We start from the raw sequence: 24,332 nt of genomic DNA, 5'->3' as shown, positions 1-24,332 counted from the left end.
AAAAAATGAACGTCTACCACAGTTATGGAAGGACATCAGGTGATTAAACAAGACAGGATAAGGATAAATCTGTACTCAGTAGTGTAGTCATCAGAGTCAAGCTAAGATTGTCAATATAACTATACTACCTGAGACAGGACAGTTTACTGCATGTGGGCTAAGAGGCGGTGTGGTGAGAGTAAACCAAACTCGTAACGACTGGGGGTGTAAATTCCTGGGGGTTGTTAGTAAGAAGGACGATACTAGGACAATCTAGGAAGGAAGGTGGATGCGAGGGAGAAGGTCCCCAGTCCCCGAAGCACTACTATCAGCTTTAATCCGTGAGCTCCTTCACTGAGGCCATTTCATCCGTAATAGTGTTAGAGTAGCTGCAAGTAAGGCAACAGATCTAGTATACATTTTTAATAATTTTGCTTTGACTTTATTAAGAAAAATGCAACACTAGGTCCCTCATGACTGTTCCTATTAGCAGGTGTACGCCCTGAAAGGTGAAAGACTAGTTTCCAGCACGCGCTGGCATGCCAACGAATTTGTTGCCCCTGAGGCTGATAGGTAACTGGATAAGCGAATATTCATGAGACACCATGCAGCTGACCATAAACATTCCATCAATATTAGCAGCAGCGGTGGCGGATGGGCTTGAGGTTTGAAGGATACAGCCATATCATGTGGCCATACGAGGGAAGAATCCGTGGAAAGGGCATGGCTAACAAGATTTTACTGCAGTTGTCTTCATGAAGCACAAGGATGATGTGAGTCGGCTTGGGGTGGGTTAATGCCGCTTTAATAAATTTGCAAACATGATATACATCTACCTTAACGAACAGATGACACCTTATATTCGTTGGTTGGTTCCCTTTGGTTTGACGCCCTGAGCCGCGCTTCTTGAAGCTGGCGGGTCAATATAGGATCACACGGCAGACAGAAGACAGTAGTTGCACCATCCACGGGGATCTCTGTGCTCACAACTACGTCCGTGGGTCCCGTCTACGCAGCTACACTTTTCTCATGGCCAATGCTGGTCGTCCTAAATGGTTTCGCTCCTAAAATTTGATTGGTCAACATAGTGCTAATTGTGGTGAAAGACCATAGCCGACGTATCGCGAACGTGTGTAGAATATCAGAGATTGGTAATATTCTGCTAAAGCTGTAATAATAACTGTGGGCATTCCAAATGCAAAACGAGCTTTTTGGCATTGTATCACCTGAAATTCTCCGGTCGAACCCCTCGAAATAGTAAAAAGAAAGTTGACCGGATTCAAGACTGCGGAGGAAATACGCATCGAAACGAGGAATTGAACAGCGGCCTCCTGGACAGTATTTAGAAAAACATGACCTTTTGAATTAGAGCGGCTGACATGCATTGCATCTAGTTCCATATTGGCAAGGATGGGGGCCGAATCTACGACAGGCTGGATATCTCTTAACGATAAACATCGGCCGGCATTGGAGGAAATGGCTGGAGCAGACCACTGGACATAGCGCTTGTGGATACACTGAAAACGGTCTAAAGCAGAGTGCGGTGTTCTATGTATACGGCCTGAGAAGGTGCGCAAGAACTGACTGTTCTTACCACGAGGTAGCAGAAAATTTGTCGCTCTAGATGTTATAAGCAATAGGCCTAAGCACGGAAGTTCAAACCTTACATAAAGCCCGGAAATGTTTTGAGAGGTTTGAGAACATCGTGCCATCACCGCCAGAATCATCACAGAACACGAAGAGATCAGTTCCAGCAAATTAGTTGGAGCCGGCATTATGGCCCCGCGTCCGAAGACCCATTAACTGAACAGAAGACGGCTTTACCAAGCGGGCAAAGGCCTTGAAAACATCAGTGATGGGCGCGGCCAGAACGATTAACGTCAACCTTGACCGTTAGGTCTGCCACTGGGGATCTGTTGGGCAAAATCATAAACCAAACGGCCTTGTTGCACACAGGCCAAGAAGCGGCGCCCATTAGCCGCACAATGCTCTTAGCTGCAAAACCCTTAGAAGTGGAGCAAAAATGTTTGCCCCAAAATGTCGCATCTTGTTGTGTATGTACTCGGAGGAAAAGCCACTCCAATCTGTTTCCATGTTTTTGCAGCTCACTAAATTTCATTGACCACGGAAGCAATCATACTTCTGGCGAAAATGTCTAGTAGAATAATTTCCCAGCATCGCTGAGACTCTGAGGCCCAAATAGGGCCCAAACGTTGGACCTGGTACCCTTAAATGGATTGCTTGATTGCTTCATTACACCAGGGACACGTCATAGCTTTCAAAAATTCTATCCCATTGTGCGAATACTGAACACCTCAAGGAGCCTAATTCGCACGTGATTGGTTAAATAATGGGCCGCTTGCAGGTCTAGTTTCAAGGTGAGGGATTTGGGCACACCAGCTAATCATGCTTTAGTCATGTACCAGACGAGATGAGGCGGTACTGACTTATTACAAGCTTACCTAGCCTAATCCGTTCTGCCAGTTGTGAATGTGGTGTAGCTCACGGTCGGCTGCCAGGCTTGGTGACGGTGTACGGCACGCATTGGACTGATGCATCAATACTGTGTCACCTACTCGCTAGCATCCACCTGGACGCGGCTCAAGGATAACGAAAAAATAAATGAAATTATGCTCTGGACGCTGCTTGTGGTCAAGACAAGAGCATTACTTGATGTAGATAACCCCACGCTGATTCGCCCGCCTAACTTCACCGCTACTGTAAAGGCTGATTTAGGGTCAAAAATCTACTGTTAATCTTTTCTTTCAGTCAATATCACTCGTTTGGACGGTTTTATTCCTATTCTATTGCAATCATTCCGATAGGCTTGTGGTAATGGAAAGAAGCGCTGCACTCGAGTTTCGTCCGACTCATCGCTGCAGGACTCAGGGAGCAACCTATTGCTGTCCCGCTTCTAGTACAGCGGCGCACAGCACAGGTGTCTCTTGAGCGCACCGGGCTTCTTGGGTTTAAAATCTCGGCCTTATTGAATAATGCGCCGGCGATCACGGTCAACAGTTGGGCCTTCGGAGTATGCGGTTTCTAGAGCCGCTCTTTTCTAACCCGTCCTTTCCTGGGGGAACGCAGCATCGATGCTCCTATAAATATGGGTGTTTCAGTTCCCTGGGGGACACCTTACCGCCTTCACACCCGTATCACACGGAACAGTACGACTTTACCTCCAGACCGCTTCGTAATACGATTCCTTGCCGTACCGGAACTCGATGTTCGTCGGGCTGCTCCCCTTGGCCTTCCTGACATGCCCGAACCTTTGGAAACTGAGTTCCAGCCAGTACATTGCTGAGGATCTTTGCAGCACAGAAGCCTAACCAGCACGATATTTGGAATGCCGCTGCATGTATAGTTTATGTGGTTTGTTGCGAGTTATAAAATCACTATCTACTGTCATATACTGGAAATGATTCCATCCAGTTGCCTAGACCTAAGTAGTTAACTGTGGAGGCCCCATTTGAATTCAATGGTTCAGATGCCCTTCCCAGGTTATAGGGGCACCTTGACAGAAGGAACTCCTTCAGTCAAATGTTTCTCTGAAAGATGAAAAATCCCCGGAAGCAGCTTGGTAGATGAAGAATACACACTGATTACCCAAGCCGTTATTTAAGGTTTTCTGCTCTCTTATAAACCTAAGTATTGCCATCTGCCTAGGTTCTGCTGTCGTCCCAGAAAAAAGGGGAAAAATTGACCTGTGGTGACCTATGTTTCAGGCTCATCACATCGGCCGAAGTACTCGTGATATTTCTGTCTGACCGAATTTCCACTGTTGCACGAAAGCCGTTGATTTATGAAGAAAGGGATAGTTTTATCTATTCAAGCATCAATTCTAGTTCGAACAGTCACCTACTGCATGCTTCATAGACATCTGTTCCCCCTTTGATCTCATTGAACGAATTATCCTGTCATGATGCCACGTGAAACAAGTCCTGCGACCTTCACCCCCTCACGAGTATGGCGGACGTGTCTTATCTCTAGTTCTATTCAATTACATCATTGAGTGGAAATTAGACAATCATGTGAGCGTAAAAATACGGTGGACACTCGGATATCCAAAAGAGATTACGGAGACAGCGTCGTTCTGCGTCGAGTAATACGTCATGAAATCCGGCCTCGAAGGCAGCGCAATGTGCAACTGATCCCGGGTTTCCACTTAGCTTGAAACTCCCTGCTATCGTCGTCCATTCCTGTTCAGTCTCCTTTTCGACGAGTCATTGAGACAAGCGTTAGAAGACCTTCACAATCTGGGTGTTCAAATAGTTGTTGATAAGAAGCCAATCTGGAATATCCAGACGATATTGTTCTCAGGTGTTTGGGAGTGAATTGATCGAAGTCACATCGTCATTTGATATACACTTTAGATTCACAAGGTGTGAGTGTGTGCTACTGGGTATACGGTCAATGAGCATGTCACTTAGGGTTCGAGAAGACGCACGTGATTTCTTTGAGAGTCCTACGTATGATGGGTGTTGTATGGGTTCCGATGGTAGTGTGGTATGTGAGGTTAGTCCACGAATCTCTATGGCTTAGATTGCACTTGCTAAATTGACACCCGAATTGTGGCAACCAGGTATATCTCCGAATCTCAAGGACTTTAAGTATGTATCAAGCTACATTACGGGCTGTTTTGTTGCATTTCTGTGAAAAGTGGCGTCTGCAAACAGCCGAAATCAGAAGAAATCGTTCAGTTATGGTACCCTTTCGGTGCCTAGCTGCCACACCAACGGAAGGAGGAACGGCGTTTGGGATACTGCCAGGTTGCCCAAGCCTAGACAGGAGCAGTCGAGATGCTGAAGTTGGGTTTGAACCATCGTCATCATCATCATCATCATCATCAAAGACAGTAACATCAGTGTTAACACTGATGATTCACTTCCGCACACCCATGAAGTTCATGTAATTATATTTAAAGCTTTAGAGTGAAAAGAAGAGAAAAAGAGTGAATGGGGGAAGGGACATAGTGCTGGAATATTTCAAGCATTCTGAGGTACTTACACCTCCAAGCGCTTAGTCAGAATCTGGAGAGAAACTGACGAAACGAACGCCATTGACACCGATCAGCCACCATTTCTTCAAATGCCTCCAGCCAAGCGCAGAAGGGATAACGAGGACCTCATCCTGGAAGGCGTGTTGCACGTACGATATTCAAACTCCTCTTAATCCCTTTCATACCCTTCTACCATGTCATGAGTTGTCCACCTCGTGGTCTCTGCCATACTGAAGGAGGCACGGGGAACAACACCAGTCTCAGTAGACGGTGTTTTGGCGTACGCAACACATGGCCGAGCCATCGGAATCGATGGTACTGGTTGTTTATTGTGATTGGACTATCTGGTGGACAGACCAATATCCGTTTTCTAATCACTTCGTTACTAATCCATTGATACCATTCAAAAACAGCAACGCTTCTAAGGCATCGGTGGTTAAAATCTTGAAGACGTCTCACATCGTCTGTCCGCAGAGGCCACGTCTCGCATCCATACAACAACAATACCTTACTGTAGCCGGATACATGTGGCCCACAAGATCAAGTGATATATTTTTTGGTGCTACGAGTGATGAAAATGAGCAAACGTGATTCTGACTTTCGTGATTAGTGCACTGACTTCATCAAACACTCGTCGGAGCTAGTACAACTACAGATGTATGTAAAACCTCCACAACCTCCGGTGATTCTCCTTGAACCGTAAGTGCGTGCTAAGACACTGCACATTCTGAGGCATGACTTTGCACACCGAAGGTGCTCGGCGCATTCCAAAAGATGGTATGACGATGTTCAGTCCATGCAACGGAGCTTGTACATGGTCTTCAGTGGTGGGGGTGATGTCAGCGGCGCACCGCAGATCGATAAGGTTCCCGCGAGCAACAAATTGAACAACAGGGTTTCGAAGACCTCCCAGCGCTTGCCTCATTAGTTCCTCAGTGACGAAGTGTTCGGAGGCCAGCCGTCCCTAATAACCGAACATCACATCATTTGGATGGATGTGTCACGTGCAGGACACGGACCAAACGAAGGCATGCCCTGATTGGCCAGAATGCCAGGCAATCCGGGTCGAGCATCCTTGACTGGGCGCTTCTCGCCCCCTCACGGTGCTTCTTGCACGACCTTGTGGAACACTCTGTGATTACCCTATAAATACAGATGTAATGATTCTTTTATCTCCATAACGGGCTGTCTAGAGCTACCATGCCTTTTGACATACCATAGTGGGTGGTGCAGGAAGCCAAGGGACCGATACAAGGTTGCACGATCGTCCACCGAGCTACAAAAACTGGCGACAACCCGAACCCACGATGTCAATTTCAGCAAAGCAACTCCAATTAATTTTACAGCAACAACAGAAGCAGTTCGAAGAAGCTCAAATGAGGCTTGTTGAATCTCTGATGCGCAGTATTTCGATGAATGCGAGAAAAACGTTTGAGCCTCCGTCTTCTTCCGCAGACGCTGCTGCCAGCTCGACTACTGAATTCAACTTCGATGCTGAATCTGGACGAACTTTCGAAAATTGGTTCAAGAAATATGAAGACATGTTTCAAGCCGACTTTGCTCGGTTTAATGATGCATGGAAAGTTCGACTTGTTGCGGAAACTGGGGACAGCCGAACACGATCGGTTCACAAAGTTCATACTCCCCAAACACCCTCGTGACCTTGGTTTCTCAGATGCTGTCAAAATTCTGGCCCAAATATTCGGTGAGCAAGGTTCCTTGTTCAATATTCGTTATCAGTGTCTCAAGATTACCAAAAGGGATACTGAGGATTTCAGCACATATGCCGGTGTGGTCAACAGAGAATGCGAGCGCTTTCAGCTCAGCTCCGTGACCGAGGATTAATTCAAGTGTCTCATCTTTGTGGCTGGTCTCCCATCGCCACACGATGCAGATATTCGAACCCGGCTACTGAATCGAATTGAACAGGATCCACGGTTGACGCTTCAGAAACTTACCACCGAGCACCAGTATCTTATAAACCTCAAGGTTGATGCTGCAATGATCGGACATTCCAAATTCTCTCAGCCTGATATGGTATGCAAAGTAACTCCCAAAAGGAAGTCAAATTCAAAACGAACTCCAAGAAAACCGCCCACACCCTGTTAGTTTTGTGTGAAGAATGGCACTATTCATGCCACTGTCTCTACCGGAACCACAGGTGCAGTAAGTGCAGTCGAAAGGCTCACAAAGAAGAATGCTGCAAAGACAACTTCAGGAGCTCGCGCAAACACCGACCTGACAAAAGGAGGCAGGCAGAGGCCATGACCGCCATATTCAGGATGAAGGCACCCGGTCGACGTAAATTCGTCACATTATGTATCAATGACACACCAGTTACCCTCCAACTGGATACAGGTTTTGACCGCACTCTGATTTCAAAGCGAACACGGAATGTAATTGGAAGGCCACCAGTGGAACCCATAAAATGCACCGTTCGTAATGCATCTGGTGGAAGTCTCAAGCTGACTGGGAAGCTGAAATTTTCCGTAACGTTCAAGGGGGTTCAACTCAATGGTACTTGCTACCTCACGAACTATACAGGCCTTGACCTCTTGGGCCTGGATTGGATCAACGAGCTTCAACTGTTGGATAAACCCCTCAATGCTGTTTGTGATGAAACAACTGCAAATTGCTCCGATACGTTCACGAGAACATCACCTTCTGACGATTTTGTGGTCGCCACAGTTACAACCAAACCGGAGACCAGATGGAGCATACGCGACGCAGCGACTATTCAGCTTCTGGCGTCCGGCAGCGGTAGCCCTCTCAACTCAGTCAAATTTGATGAACCCTGCCAGCAGCCCGCCAAGTTTCACCCGCGGGCCGAACCGTTCAGTTTACAGTCGTAGGTTCAGACGGATTGTCCTACTGCTATCCGGAAAGTCAAGGAAGGGGGCCTGCAGAAGGGACGCCACAACAGTCACACAGAGACCAGCCACTGATTCGAAGATATGGGGAATGTTCTCCACGGTGGACGCAGGGACGACTATGTCAAACACGAGGCACACGTAAGAACATCAGCACAGCCGCGTCAAGTGAACCAACTTCAGGCAGCAGACTGCGGTTTGGTGAGTGGACCACGTCGCATTGGAAACCGGACAGCCGTGACATACCTCCCAAGTGGAGGGTACCGGATTCCAGATCAGCATGCTGGCAGGCCCAGGGACGGACCGACGTGCGACAGAACCTCCATGAGTCGCCACAGTGGAGTCAAAAGCAGAAGTCGGTTGAACAGCCTTCTCAAGGGGGAGGTGTTCGGGGGTCAGCCGTCCCTAATAACCGAACATCACATCATTTGGATGGATGTGTCACGTGCAGGACACGGACCAAACGAAGGCATGCCCTGATTGGCCAGAATGCCAGGCAATCCGGGTCGAGCATCCTTGACTGGGCGCTTCTCGCCCCCTCACGGTGCTTCTTGCACGACCTTGTGGAACACTCTGTGATTACCCTATAAATACAGATGTAATGATTCTTTTATCTCCATAACGGGCTGTCTAGAGCTACCATGCCTTTTGACATACCATAGTGGGTGGAGCAGGAAGCCAGTGGACCGATACAGAGTTGTACTACAGTCCACCAAGTTGGGGCGAGATGGCTCAAATGTTTATAGCGCGAATTTACTGACCGTAAGGTCCGTGGTTCGAACCCGACCTCCGCCACTCGACTTCCCCTGTCTAGGCCTGGGCAAACTGACAGTATCCCAGCCTTCGTGCTTCCTTTGGGTGGCATGGCAGCTAGGCACCGAAAGGGCGCTACGGCTGAACGATTTTTCTTATTATACCAAGTTACAACACGAAGTTCAACAAGAACGGAGACGGTGGATATCCTTGTCGAACACCATTTTTTGTAGGGAAGCTTTTGGAGAACTCACCATACAGTCTCACACGCCCAGAAGTTTGTGAATAGACGGAGGAGATTGTTCACCAACTTATACAACATACCCTGTTGAGGAAGTCTAGCTAACAGCACTGACCGGTTGACAATCTAGCGCACCCTTGAAGTCAAGGAGCATTATGATTGTGGATCGTCCGTACATGTGACGTTGCTCTAATACCTGACCCGGTGTGAAGATATGGTCAACAGAGCCTCTACTCAATCGAAATCCCGTTTGATTCTCATGAGTCAAAGTTTCGCGTATCACCGTGAGATGACGCACAATCAGTCAGAAGCCTTTTCACAAAAGGAGTCAAAGTAGCATCTCTGTGGTTATTAAATTCACTGCAAGTACCCTTTTTGAAAGTGGGCACCACTACTGACTCGCCCCAGTTGTTTGAGACGGTCTCTTTTCCCAGATAGACACAAATGGGCTAGACAGACACCGGCTGAGAAACCCTCCGCCATCCTTGAACAGAGCAAATGAAAGGTTCCCAAGACGATCAGCACGACAACACTTGATTAGAGACATACACTCGGTTGGACGTGGCTCCATATTCACAGTCCACCTTTCTGCTGAAGTCCAGGATTCCGAAATGGAGGTAGGAGGTGACCAACTGAATTACTGTTCAAAGTACTGTGCTCAGTGGTCCAAGCATTCTGCTTTGCCTGATATCAGGGAGCCCTTCTGGTCCCCGATAGTCTCGCTGACAACAGGCTTCGAACCACCAATCAAAGGAGTCAAGTGGAACAGCTTGCGGACGTTTCCAGCATTTTTTGCGTGTCCAATTTCTTCGACCCTTCGGGCCCGCCAAGCTTTACAGTCTGTACGGACACTCAGTTTCACCTGGCGTCGGACGATACGTCGGGTGGGGCCATGGTTGCTGTCAGAGGGCGTGTGACCGCGCTTCCAGCAAAAATATGGTCCCATCAGAAATCCAATGTTTGATTGAGGTTGGCTAGGTTGTATCACAGACAGAAGTGGCAGTTTCGAATATCGCTTTGGATATCTTTTCCCACTGACCGTTTGTATCTGACGTCGGACCGTGCGGTTGATGATCGAGTAGTCTGTTTTGATATTTTCTGTTTTCTGTGTCCATCAGTTTCTCAATCGCTAAGCTAGATGTGCGCGTAGACCTGAGAGGCGCAACGAAGAACAGCAGAAAACAAGTGCATAGTCGGAGTCTACGCTGATATTCCAGCAGAAGCAGCAAGCGGTTATCGGCCCTTGCCATCGATAACCGACGGCGATGTATTCGATTTGGATCTGGGTCTGGTTCGTAGGTGAGCACGACGTTGTCAAAAGATTCCCTCTGTTCTGGAGATTGGTAATGCAAATGAGCAGTCTGTGGTCGGCACACATCTGAAGCAGGCGATCTCCGCGGTCTGCGTCTCGTGTCTAATCAAAGATGACCACCCAATCGAGCCTTAGAAGTGCTTAGTCTACCTACCTGGGCGTTCATATCACCAGAAACCACAACGATATCTGAGCTTTTAGCCTGCTGTAGAAGGGCACGTAGAGCGTCATAGAAACTGCTTGGCAGAATGAGAGCTGTGATCAGTTGGGGCATAAGCAGACACAATAAACAGAGTGCGATGGACCTCACTTTCTCGATATTCCCTCACAGACTTTGCCAAGCGGAACGCGCGGAGGCGACTATCGAGGAGCATTCAATCAACTAGAGGCACTTCCGCTTGGTCACTCAATACAATACCCATGCCTTCATATCCAGCTGCAATGGCCCCTGCACCACCAAACCCACGCAGTCGGGACTTGGAAGAAAGCGGTGGGGAGGCAGTCAGTTCAGTTACAGTATTTGCGTCCTGCATCCTTGTTTCTGTCAGACAGTATATATCAATGCATATGGAGTGTAGCGCACGAGCAAAAGTCACTTGTTGCCGTGTTTGCTTCAGTGTGCGAACGTAAAAAGCGGCTAAGTAGACAGGCTAACATGGTTTGAGGACAGAATTCGAACTGTAGGTTTTTTGCTGAATTCGGACCTACAGAAGCTATAGCTGTGGGCTGGACAGTGAAAAAGCCGGTCAGTTTTAATGCGGGTACCTATGGAGAGAATTCAAATTTGGGTAGGTGGGGCGGGGTAGAGTAGGAGGGAAACATGCAAGTGAAAGACGGGAGGCATCAGCAGTAGTGTGTTTTCGCTTACCCGCCCTGTTGTCTGCATCAAGTAAGGCGACCCGGCTGGTGACACGAAGCGACGGCCGATGTGGCATGCGAGTATCGTTAGTTGTAGGCGGTATGGATGTACGTGGGCTGGGATACTGCCAGGATGCCCACACCACGGACTTTTCAGTTCCTAAGTTGGTGCCACTGAGCTACCTCGAGCCGAAATCAGATGACTTCAGGTTTTCAACATTCATTGTTTCAAGACCATAGCTCGTGTAATGTGGTGCAAGTGAACCCGTAACGGCATAATTAGAAAATCAGTGCTCGGTCGTGCAACAGGGACCTCAGTCTAAGAATGTGTCCGGCACCATAGACTCGCTTGCCGAGAGGAGTGCTGTTTTTAGTGCCCAGTTCGGAGTCGTGCAAGCAGTGTGATGGCCGGTCTTTGACCCGACAGAGATGTGAAATATTACGAAAAGTCTGGGTAATATGGTTGCGAATTACCTTTCAGGACGGGGTTAGCGTCCTGTCCCGCATGTTTGGGGACGGTACAAGGTATGGCCGCTAATTGTTATCGGTAGCGTCCTTACCATTTTCTATCCATATTTGCTGAATGACTGCTTGAGAGTGTAGTCCACTCAGAATGATTATGGTAGGCCACTACCAGGTCGCTTTCCCATATACTTTTATTCTTTTCTTCATGAGGCTTATGGTTGTGCAACAACGAAGTTAACCACTGTTTTGCTGTTCATGGCGGTGGTGGTGTTCGAATATTCCGCCTCCCACATTCCACTAGACGGCCAAATAGAACATGATGTGAGATCGTACCTAAAACAGAATTAGTCTATCATATGTCCAATGCAGCATCCGTTCTGTTTTATCGTTGTGCGTACAAAAAGTAGCAAGGCACGTCCAGCAACACTGATAGTAATGTTCTACCCGAATGACGGCTTTTGACAAAGTTCCTTAACCTAGGCACCTGTCGGGTTTTTGGAGCTGCAGTAGGAGCGATATCAACTGAACATTTGGTTGCTGATTGCCATGTCGGATTTAGATTGTCTTCTCCTCCTGTCTGTTTACCGCTAGATCTCGCATGTATATTCGAACATGGATATCTATATTGCAAGAAGCCTACTCCCGCATGAATCAGCCTGTACAAAGTTAACTTATCGAAATAGAAACTTCGTAATGATAATTTTCAGTACCTGATGCATTTCATCATCATCATCGACAGCATGACATCAGTTTTCAACACCGATGCTTCACTGCCTGATGCATTTAAAATGTACATATTCCCGAAGGTAATGACTGTCCGACCCAACGATCTTAACTTTATCTCAAGCCGTATTGCGAAGCTGCTGTATCGTGCGGACGCAAGTCCTCTGGTGTGTAATCACTCTGGCCACCTCTCTTGGTCCGCCCGTTTTCATTGCACGCGTCATGGCCTTTCCACGCGGTCCTTTCGCCAACGGCTCGGAACGGAAAATATTGACTCATTGGATAGACCGTGGTGACTGACCGTACATACCACTTGTCTCAACCATCTTAAGCTGGTGTGCTTGACATTCTGCTCAAATGAGGCAGATGAGTTCAGTTCACCGATTCCCTCGGAAGCTTTCAGTCTTCTCTCATGAGAGGTCCCAAGTAGCCTAGCGAGTCTCTCAAAAGTGTTCTTACCGTGTTGGTGACCTTTTGCATGCCTCTAATACCGGATACCTAAAAATGTTCACTGTTAGATTAATTGTATTACATTCCATATTCAAGATTATCACCTTCTGTTGCAGAATTTCTACCAATGGGCCACCCTGTGCTAGCACTTGTAAATGTTGAAACAACTTGCAGACCGACTGAACTGTTTCCCAACAGTAAGCGTTGCTGTTAACCTATGATCTTGTTGCGGCATTCAGTGTCATCATCTACCATTCAAGGCGGTGCTTGTTCGGAAGTATTGCTACAAATACATTGCAAGTATTACCGTGCGGATGTTATTGTGCGAGAGATTCACAAGCAATCCCAGCTGAAGGGCGCAGAAGCTGTCATTATATGTTTTGATGGACGAAAAGCAAGTTTTTATCTGGTGTCTTCTTGAAGTTTCTCATAGTTGCATGATAGTTACATTTCCGCTAGGTTTCCTGAACAATTTTTGATTGATTGGGTGACATGGCAGCTAGGCGGCGGAAAAGCGTTACAGCTGGATGGTTACTTTTTATCTAGATTCCCTACGCTATTCTCCTCAGTCGTCCTACTTCAACCCTAGCTGTTTGGCTGTGACAACAAATCTTGTCACACGAACAGGACATTTTCTTTAAATCTTCATCTCTATCTACTCAACATCAGGCTTCTAGTTGGAATTCCTCATGCAACTGGATGCAGGCGGCCAATGAGTTCAAATTGCCGCTCCGTCTACTTGTTTGTGGTACGCTAGTTCCGGCTAGTTTGTCCACAAATGCCAAAGCGGATATGACAAGTTATCATCGGTTCGCGATTGAACGGGAGTTTGAGTTGATTGAGTTACAACCGGAGGAAGACAATATCGAAGAAGGTGAGTCTGGGTTACTCAGGTGGGTACGTGATCAGTTTACTTCGTTAAGTCATCATTGTCAGCTGTAATAACAGCGTACTTGTCGTACAGTGGTTGTAGCTGCCACAGTTTCGTTCATCGATGATTCGGGGAGGTGGGGTAGGTAGCTGCGCATTGGAGGGGAGCTATGCATTGAGGGTAATAGCTTGGATGCACGAGCGCCATTTTGAGCGCGACTGGGTCATGTCTGACTGTCTCTAGCCATTAATATGGCCCGTCCCGGGGTCCCCATCAAGGAAGACGGCAATAACCAGCGCGGCTGAGTTTACTAGTAATGGCTTTTATACTTCGCTGCCAAGTCATTGTTTGACCGCCTCTGGCTTTCTTCCATCCTTCACGTGGTTGTGCGAAAACAGCCCTTCGAGGAATTCGGTCGACTGGCAAATGCAGCACGTGGCCAAGCCAGCGCAACCTATACAGTGTTATCAGTTCATCTGTCGAGGGCGTTAGTTCTCCCGAATACCATTCGAGGAACTTCAGAATTGCTGATCCGGTGTTCCCACCAGATTCGGGCAATGCTCCGAAGACATCGATGGTCAAACACTGAAAGTCTTTTGACGTCCTCGGCTAACAGCGGCCAGGTTTCTGATCCACCGCAGCATTGTAAACTCGACCCTTGACAGAGAAGCTGATGTCACGCCTACGCCACGAGTGACGCAGGTTCACAAAGCTGCTCTGGCCTTCCCAATCCGGATGAAAATATCATCTTTCGCAAGACCGTCGGGACTGATACAGCTACCCAGGTAGATAAATTTGTCTACTACCTCAATTGGTTCATCCGCAAGCATGAGGCTAGGGTTCGAGCCCACCCAATCTTGCAGTAGCACTTTACACTTTGTAAGTGTGAAGCGCATACGGAACCATGAGGCAGAATTATTTGGATTATTTAATATTGTTTGCATTATCACGGGATCAGACCCCAGAAGAGCTACGTCGTCTGCGTACTCTATATCTGTGAGCGGACGCCCCGGAAGCGCTTCGACCCCACAGGCATTAGAGGCTGGCAGTGAGTCTTCCATGATCGTATCAATGACTTTGTCGTAACCTTTATATGGCCCAGTACTTAAGAGTTAACTTGCCGACCCAAAGATTCGTGATTCGAATTCAATCATGGCTTCCGACTGTTCCTGTCTGTGCTTGGATAACCGTGTACTGTTTCAACCTTTGTGGTTATTTCGAACGGTGTGATAGCTATGGGCCGTAACTGTAGTGCTGCCGAACGGTTTCTTCATCCATTAGTGAAGTTTTCATCGAATTTATATACAGAACGGTCCTCCATAGGAACGCATCATTCGGCATCTCTTCGAGGGTAGTGGATTGACTGCTGACTTTGGCTTCATGGCTAGAACAACTGCTCGTACACAAGCGAGCGATTCTCTGCACATGATCGATGGTCTCAGGATCTATGTGTTGCACCTGAATGCAGTCCATTTCCGTTCTACACACCAACAAAGTGACTCGTCATATCACGGTTTTGATCATCCATGGGAAGCTGATTGGCAAAGACCGAACACGCCGGGGTGCGGCTTCAGTGAATATTGCTTGTCACTTATCGCTGGCACAGTGCTCCCTTCTTCGGTGAGGACTTGGAAGAATAAGCAGCAAATTTTGTCGTTCCCTTGAGGTATCCATAATCCACAGGTACCCATCCTTTATGGAACATCAACGGAATAACTAATCTCTCGCACGCCACTTGTTCATAATAGAATGTTGAGCCATCACATGGGTTAGGGCAGAGTTCTGGTGCGTGGCTGGGTCACATGTTCGTCTCTTCCATTTTCTTGCTATGATACGCTCCGCAGTCCCTATCTGACACACCAACAAAGTTAGTTCAGCAGGTATCATGTCACCCGTTTTTTTCACGTCAGCTGTGTGTCGGTCGAGTTCGATCATTTTTTAGCATGAAGGTTGAAAATGGCGTGTGATGATCAGGATTTGGCGGCCAGAGCGCAATGTATTTCACCAAAAAACATGAATGGTCAGATTTCGACTTTCCAGTGGCTACACTACTCTCTGTCCACTACGACCTTGAAGGAAATGCACTAAGTTTGTTGTGCGGCTGTCCTTTCCTTCGAGAGACGACCAATGGTATCGACTGGGAATGATTTCTTTTCAGGTTGATTCAACCTTGAAAGGTCTTATAAGAAGGGCATTAATATGGCTTCTTTTAAGGGGTATTCCCTCCGAAGAGGGAATCCCCAAGGGATGTCTAAATCAGCGAAATGCTCAGGTTTTCAGGGACGAACAGCGTATCTCTTGGTGGTGTCTTGTGCGTCCGCATGGTCGCATTAGAGAGCGGATCTTTAGGTAGGACGTTAATGCATGAAGCTATCCAGGTTTTTACAGGCTGTTAACGAAACAGGCACTGACATGTTTGTTTTCTAAGTTATGTTCATTTCGGTATTGGTATCAACACTTCCGGCTAAACTGAATGACGCTCAGTGCTAAACACCTCATCACTGTTCAGGACGGTTGGGAGCTGCGAGCTTGTCGCTTTTCTTGTGTCCAAGTACAATTGTCGAGCTAAATTCCCAGTCACTCTCTTCTTCACGGTTGCGCACCTCTAGCGATCCAGGGACCGATGCGGCAGGTGGTGCGAACGCCGGTATCTTTCTAAGTCATCGGGCTTGGCTTGATACCCATTGACAATCTATGTGCGTGGTTCGTTTAGCACCTTCCGTGAGGGGATTTCACAAACGGGAAGTTGTCTGCTTTTCATGTCTGTTTACGTCCCGATGGACTACAGCTCTGATATCACCAAAGACAACTCTTATGACGTCTTGGGTTTCCTGTTGCGAAAGATACCGTTGTGATAGTCGGAAATTAAAACGCAAAAGTGGACAGAATTAGCACTTCCGAGGCCCATTTTGGCGCTCGACTTGGATCGGATTTGGTAGGTATGGACAGCGGCAAACGATTGTTTCATCTTTGTGCTGATTGCAGATGGTTTTATGCCGTATTGATCTCCAAAATAACTGATGTCCAACAGCGTGCCAACCACGGACCCAAAATCATCTCATCGCCATCACTCACCAATGGCGCGGGTCGATAAGTTACTCCCGCTCTTTTCGGAGTGGATTATGACCCTGCATTGGCCCGGGTCTTCCTGAAAGTCGGGCAGCTCGCCTAGGAACTGATAGTCTGACAGATCTCGAAGGTAAGCGGGACTCCTCTGAACTATTCCAACTGCTGGATCGTCAGATTACGATTCGCCGCATGCACAATACTGGGAGTTTTGCCTATTTCATCGCATAGCCAGCTCAATTTAATCCACGGGTATCGGACAGCAGTGGCTCTGTTTGAATATCAGAAAGGTGTTCCCCGCCAGTTTCGGACATAATTTAACCCGACGAATTATCAGACGTCAAGAGCATCCGCACCGACCGTGGAGCCTGGTGGACACGATAGGCTATGGAAATGGAAGAGGTAGATAATACAGGGGTTGCCCGAAGATTACTTTGGTTGGTCCATGCAACCGGTCCCTGTCTGTGAGCGAAATCATCAAGGATGAAACTGGCGTGATCATATCTAATAAAGAAGGTAACCTTAACCACTAAGTTGTACAATTTGAGCAATAATTCTCGTGGTCATCTGCTACCACCAAGTCGGACTAGAAGCCCCATATGATCTCGGAGACTTACTGCTGCGTATATTCTCTTGAGCGTCATCGAGTTTCCGGTCCGGATGACCTTTCACCCGCATTGTTCAAGGTTAGGGGTGAAGTGCTTAGTCAGTGCTTGTTTGATCTCATTAATTCCTTTTTCGAAAGGAGCACTGTCCCAGGTTGGCAATGGTTTTCCAGACGCGGTAATCATTCAGATTAACCACAACCGTAGTGAGACCTCTCGGCTTCACCTGTCTTACGTCGCAGTATGACGGTCGGTGAAGCATTGACGCTAGCGCAGAAAGCTGAATTTCGGCTTGTAGGGGTTGTGTTGATTATATCTTCAAATCCGCTAGGTGCCAGAACCGTGCCATACGTATAAGGGACCCGCAAGTTTGGTAATCCTGTATTTCCGAGGCGCGTTTAACGCATTCGACCTGTCTGTTCTCTTTAACGCGCAAGATGGATTGCTCCGGAAATGTGTGAATCGAATAAGCTAACGTAGCGCCCGACAAGGGTATCCACTTCCTCCATTCCTATATGGTTTCGTGATCGACGAGACAATAAGGCAAACTCTAGAAGGCCCTAAAATCTCCGGTGTTCAGATAGCTGATGATGAAACCATTGTCGCGAGACATCGTTGCCGTCCTCGAAGAGGAAAAGGAACTGACGAAGGTCGTTTCGTTCTCTGGGATGCACATTGCACCCACAGCATGTAAAGTCATGCTCTTGGGCATGCAGTCACCGAGCACCTTATTCACGATACAGAGAGAAACACTCGAAGTTTTGGAGTTTTCACCTATCTTGGAAGTTGCATAGGTCCCGATTGTAGTGTAACTGATGGGATCAATGCATGAATCTGTAAGGTTCGCGTCGCCTTTGCTGATTTGAGACATGTATAGGAGATAGGCGGCACATCCCTGACTATTGACTTATGTATCAGGCCACAGTACGGTCTGTTTTCTTGTGTAGCTGTGATCAGAAGAACTGATCGTAGTTTGTGCAGGTTGGTGCTAGCTAGTCCATAACGAGGCATTCAGAAAACGAGTGTTCAGTTGTAAAACAAGGACTTCAATGTATCCGTTACCAAAAGCTGTGGTAGTTTGGTCATATGTTGTGAACGCAGGACGAAGATGTTCTTTTGATGCCCAGACCGAATTGTACAGTATCAGTCACAAACTTTTCGTTCAGGTTCTACAGTTCATCGTGTATGTGTTCGGACAATACATATTCGTCCGCAAACATGTGAGAATACGGATCTTAGCCTGGTGGTGCAGGTGTCCATCAAGCCGATACTGGAACTATATGCCAGAATCATCTTTCACGGAAACCACATCCACGCCAACCGTCAGGTAGAGATTGAGGAGAACGAGACCAATGGCTCAGCTGTATTTTACGCCAAAAGGGATTTTGAAATAATCTGATTTCAATCTGTTTGTTTACACATTCTTTCCTATTCTATCATGTAGGCTTCGGATGACGAAATACTTTCGGTTGGACGAATCGAGGGCCTCCTTGAGGTTTGAGCAGCTGGCGATGTTTACGGGGGGGGGGTACTTGTGTTTCGACCACTTCAACTGTCACATGGTTGAGTAATACTTATACCAGGAACTTACCCGTGCAGCGGAGCACACCGATGTCTCTGTACTTGTCGGGTGCAGTCTTGTTTCCTTTTCCTTGTGGAATCGAGTTATTAGAACACCTTCGAGTTATGGCGGAACTTTCTCTTGTCAGATCATGTTGTTCAGTTGAGAAACTGCATTCTGTGAAGTCAAATCACTGTAATTAAAAGGTTCTCCAGCCGCCTCGCTTTTCCGCAATCTCATGTTCGCTGGCCGCATTTCTTCAGAAGAAGGTCCGGGGACAGTTTCATCTCTCTTTGAGACGGTCTGTGCACTTCAGTCCATCCGACGCTCGGTAGTCGGTTCAAGTGCTTGGAGTGTTTGCGCCTTATATCCGTCATATCAAGGTGACGTCTGGTCCAGTCTCGTCTCGGTATTCCGAAGAGTTTGGATCGTCTTAGTGCCCGACCGGTAGATGGCAATAGCTTTGTGGATAAGATCATATCCAGGAATACACTCGTCTTGTCTCATTCAATGTCTTTTGAAACGTTGAGGCATCAACTCTATTGAGAACTCTTGACATCCTGATCTCTTGCATCCTTTGAGGTTTCATCGAAGATGTGTTGCAGGTTTACGATTTGGGGACTGTCAGACAGTTAGAAAACGAACTCACCAAGTTAAAAAGTACGTTAGGTGGTTTTTTCATAAAGGAAACTACTAACAAGTTTGCTGAAACTCTTCGGAACTCTTGACATCCTGCTCTCTTGCATCCTTTGAGGTTTCATCGAAGGTGTGTTGCAGCTTGACGATTTGGGGACTGTCAGACAGTTAGAAATCGAACTCACCAAGTTAAAAAGTACGTTAGGTGGTTTTTTCATAAAGGAAACTACTAACAAGATTGCTGAAAACTCTTCGACAGCCCACGACTCGGGGACTGCGCCTACCTAATGAGCCCCAAGATTTGCAAATGAGTGTATTTTTCGAATACGTTAGATGGTCTTTTCAATAAGCCTTACTGGAGATCCTTCAAGGGTCCTATCTGGAACGTGATAGCTTGTGTATCTCTCAATCTTAGAAATCGCGGGGAAACTGCTTTGTTCGGGTGGTTAGGTCTTGATCACTTTGAGTTTAACAGAATTTAGCCTTCTATATTTATCGCAGAGTGGTTGTCATGCAAAAATGGGGGAGAACTAAGAAAAATTCTTTCTGAACTGATAAGGGGCTCGGCGCCACCAACAAATGAATTCCCATTAATAACGCTATGTGGCAAGCTTGTTCACACCAATATAGAATTTGGGGTTCATATGAGAATCAAGGTTGACGAAAACTCTGAAACTACACCTAGTTGACGAATCCTGATAGCAGCGAAACCAACATTAGGCTGTCAAAGATTTCTCCTCAACGTGATGCGCAGTGTTGTGTCAAGGTTGATGGTGCGAATGTCGAAGTAGACGTAGTGGTTACGACTCTATGCTACTAACTAATTGCTAGTAGCTCAGCTGCACGCACATTACGAGTTGCGTTCACTACCTACTATTCATTCCGTTTGAGATTGACTGGTTTTACTCCCTTCGATCGCACTTTTTTGTTCGGGAGAGCTGTGGGATGCGTATTAGGACGAAGAGACTGTGAATGAGTATGGCGTTGTTTCGTTTAGCCAGCATTGTCCGGTCCATTCACTTTTGGTTATAAACGCATTTGATCGTTTTCATCCTAAACATTTGGGGGAATATTGTTAGAATACTGGAAAAGGGGTTGGTTACAGGTGTGTACTGGAGTTCTTGTCTTTGCGGAGGGAAGAGTTTGAGAACGCGAACGGTTTCCTAGCGTTTCTTTCTCATCTATGACCTGTGGTTAATCTGAAATAAAAGGAAACACGTCTGATGTATAGATCTATTTTCAATTGATATTTCATCCTGTCAGTGAGGCCTACTCTATGATGGTAGTTTCGGAAGTACTGTACAGCTATTCCATCTTATTTGGAATTATCAGTAGTGCGTATCTCATTAAACCCAGAGAGTTTCGAGCCCGCGTCCTTCCGGATTGATTGAGCACTCAGCTGTTCGGTCACGGTCGGCTGAACAACAGTGTGATAAAGCCTCATTCAGACAGCATATAGCGCCAATCATTCTTCTGTCACGGAGTCCACACCACATGGTCACGTGTTAACGGCCTCCTCGGGTAACCACCCCTCAAATGGGAGTTCCATTCATCTTGTGACATTATTCTTCCTCTGGTCCCGGTATATTTATGACGTCATTACACCTCCATGTTCCAAATAAGTTCGGTATTTTTTTACATTGACTGATGCACCATTTTGACCAGAAGGCACTTGCATCTCTTGATTTGTAGGGGAGGAGTTTGGCGTCCACCGACTCAAATCAGCTCTAGAAGCCCACATGTGGCCCAACATGGAACTCCTCGGTAAGCCAGAGGGACGTTTACTTTGGTCCCACAGTTCCCGTTCTCTAACCGTATATTCTTCACTTGTTTGGCTCTTTCGTCAAGACTCCTCTTTCTGACGCTTTTCTTACGGAGGTCCTTCTCTGTCATCTGAAACAAATTCCATTCCACCGTCAGCCTGTTCGAAATTGGGATCGTAGCTCTCAATTCTGGGGAGAATTTACGCCAACTTTGAAACGCCACATGTTGATTGACATTCCCCATAGGATCTGTCTGATAAATGACAGTGTTACTGACATAACATAGCTGTGAACGGGCGAGATGGCTCAAGTGAAAGGTCCTTGGTTCGAACCCGACCTCTGCCTCTCGACTTCCCCTGTATAGGCTTGGGCTACCTGGGAGTACCCGAACTCTCGTGCTTCCTTCGGTTGGCACAGTAGCTAGGTACCGGAAGGGTGTTACAGGTAAACCATGGTAGCTGTGAATTGTGGTAACCGCTTGGAAACAATTTTTCAGTAATCACACTCCACCGTTACACTCCAATCCGTGTGCTTTACCTGGATAGGCGCACACCTTTGTTCTGGTGCTCTCTGCGCTGAAATACCTGGGCTATTCTATGCGTAACTGTATTCAGGCATTGCAAGCACCTCAAATTTTCTTCCTGACTTTTGTCAACGTCGTGGTGAGTTGTAAAAGAACGCAGATGGATCTTCACGCCCCGCTGAAGACGAATTTGTGGTATCTGCATCTTCCAAGATCAGGTTTAACACATGTGTAATATCCTCGTTGAGATGTTTATGAAATGTGGCTTCCGTCTCAATAGGTGAGAGAGGAAATCTCAAGCGTCTATGTGTACTGCCTGTGTAGCTGAGATGCATTCACTGGAAGTTTCCAAGTGACAAGACTGGGTGAATTATCAAACACCGTCGCACTAGTGAGTTTAGTCGACTTAGCCCTTGGCTAGGGTCACTCATAGTTGGCGGTCAAAGCAAACATAAAATAAACTGCTCGGGTGGGTAGACCTTTGTTGAACCAAATACGAAGCATAGGTTGTAGGCGGACGGGCATCCTCAGTAGCGTTCTAGGGACTTCAACAATGTGAGGTGCGTCCATGATCAAGTAACGATTAGTTTTGGTTGTTGCGAATGTGTTACTTATCGGTAGATGTTTCACTTTCCAGAAGAATTGTTCGTGAGGGAGAGAGCTGCCTACAAACTGTGTGAACCTATTCAGATGAGCCGGGTAATTAAGTTGAACTTTTTGAACTTTACCCCGCTGCTAATGTGGTTAGCGGAGGGCTAGCCGCTCATCAAACAAAGCAAGAAATCGGTTATGACTAACTGCATATGGTGTCACTCGAAAGACCGGAGGGTAACCACGCACACAGTGGTAGTGCGCTAATTTACGTGTAATTAGACAAGTGCACATATAGAAAGTTGCTACGTCAATCGAAACACCACCGCCAAGCAATCTGGACAAACGATGCACTTCATCAAATAGGATTGCATGGGAACGATATGAACGGCTGTCAAGACCAGAGCGGGGTTCCGGCCAGGATGATCTTGAGATAACTAAGGGTTTCAAGCATATGTATGTATTTGACTGAGAATTTCGGAGTATGCTCTAGCTATTAGATCACTCTTGGGTAATCTGCGACTCTCCTTCCCTCAGGCTACACGAAAGTTAGGCGTTGAAAGGGTGCTACGGTTTAGAATACCTTGCTGAAGCGCTGGACAGCACCAGGCTTCACACTGGTCCTAAACACTATTTGTGGTCAGATGTGATGGCCAATTAATGTCATACGATCAAGTATGAACGTCAAACATCCAAGTAAACTTCAAGGTTGCTGAGGTTCAGCATGCTCGAACATGATAGATATACTTTCGTTGTGCCAATGCTATGCATCTCGAAAGAACCATGGGGAAGTAGGGAAAGTGGAAAAGACGGGGCTGAATTTGAACCAAAAGCTACCCGGTCAGTGGCCCGTGTCTCAGTCCCCGAGCTATCTTAGGCTTTCCACCTATACCGCTCCTTGTCCCTCGAGACAGTCAAATTTTCAGCAACAAAAATGTTGTTAATGATTTGGAAAAAGTCCGGAACTGATCGAGAGATCATCATCGTTTTAGAAAGGTTCGGTAAACAGTCGGTGGATTAGTTACGGAGCAGCGTTTTGCTTTTGACACGAAAGCTTCGTCAGGCCAAGCGAAACGTTGTTCAACAGTAAGTTCACTGACTATCGCGAGTTTTCCCAGTTTTCAATTTATCCGTCAACTCGGCAAAACTATCTCCAAACCAGTAAGTCCATTCTATTACATCTTGGTACCCTCTCTGTCTATCAAAACATTTCTAATAAATAACATATGGGATGTTTCGCTATATAAGTTGCATTCTAACAGCTCCTACATTTTTTCAGACGCAGTGAACCCTCGTCGGAAAATTACAACCGATGTTATGACGTCAACCGGGGTGAAAATGTTGAATCACAAATCTGCATCAAAAACGAACGAGAACAGCATCTCTAACAGCAAATCACCGTCCGATTCCCCAGCGACAGCGGAAGAGGAGGACAAAGAAAGTGATGTCGAGCTTGGTTTGGACGAAACTGCGGAATCCTTCGAACGGATGTGTGTCAGGCTGTTAAAAACGCGTGACCAAATGTCTGGGTTAGGTTTTGAAGAGCGGAAAAAGCTTGCCGAGAAGGTACGACGATTCCGGTTATTCTGCTTTCTTATGTTTTTTATTGGGCTGCTGTTTTCCGGTTTCGCATACACAATAGTCCCTCCAAAGGGTGCCGACTCAGCGAGTGGAGCGTTTTGACGTCTCTTGACATTAGTAGTCGTTCAGCTAAAGCACCCTTCTGGTGCTTGGCTGCCATGCCGAAAGAACCACTGCCAGGTTGCGCAAGCCTAGGCAGGCACAGTCGAAACGCCGAGGTCCGGTTCCAACCACGTACCTTTCAGTTGTCGGTAGGTTCGCGCCTTAACCATTGAGCCATCTTGAGTTATTTGCCCCCCCCCTCATAGGATGCTCCTATTGGGGTCATCATCATCGACAGCATGACACCGATGCTTCACTGCCGTACAACCATGATTTATTTGAAAGCTTTATTATAAAGAGAAGAGTGAAGGTGGACGGGGAAGGGACTTAGTGGTAGCTTACCACAATCATTCCGAGGTTCCTACACCTCCAGACATTCACTC

The 24,332-nt window shown here is 46.9% G+C and overlaps 1 protein-coding gene across 1 annotated transcript in view; it reads left to right on the top strand.

Annotated features, from left to right (window-relative positions):
- Positions 1-7,100: 7,100 nt before the first annotated feature.
- Positions 7,101-24,332, top strand: part of T265_09277 (hypothetical protein) — a gene marked incomplete at both ends in the record, with an annotated part of 19,236 nt that continues 2,004 nt past the window's right edge. The window contains 6 exons of the mRNA XM_009175305.1: positions 7,101-7,144; positions 7,197-7,826; positions 10,013-10,141; positions 13,328-13,524; positions 21,082-21,153; positions 23,546-23,832. Of these exons, the coding sequence (XP_009173569.1) occupies positions 7,101-7,144; positions 7,197-7,826; positions 10,013-10,141; positions 13,328-13,524; positions 21,082-21,153; positions 23,546-23,832 (1,359 nt within the window). The remainder of the gene's footprint in view (positions 7,145-7,196; positions 7,827-10,012; positions 10,142-13,327; positions 13,525-21,081; positions 21,154-23,545; positions 23,833-24,332) is intronic.

Source organism: Opisthorchis viverrini (assembly GCF_000715545.1).
Source record: "Opisthorchis viverrini unplaced genomic scaffold opera_v5_263, whole genome shotgun sequence".
Lineage (NCBI taxonomy): Eukaryota > Metazoa > Platyhelminthes > Trematoda > Opisthorchiida > Opisthorchiidae > Opisthorchis > Opisthorchis viverrini.
This window is presented reverse-complemented; position numbering and strand designations above follow the sequence as displayed.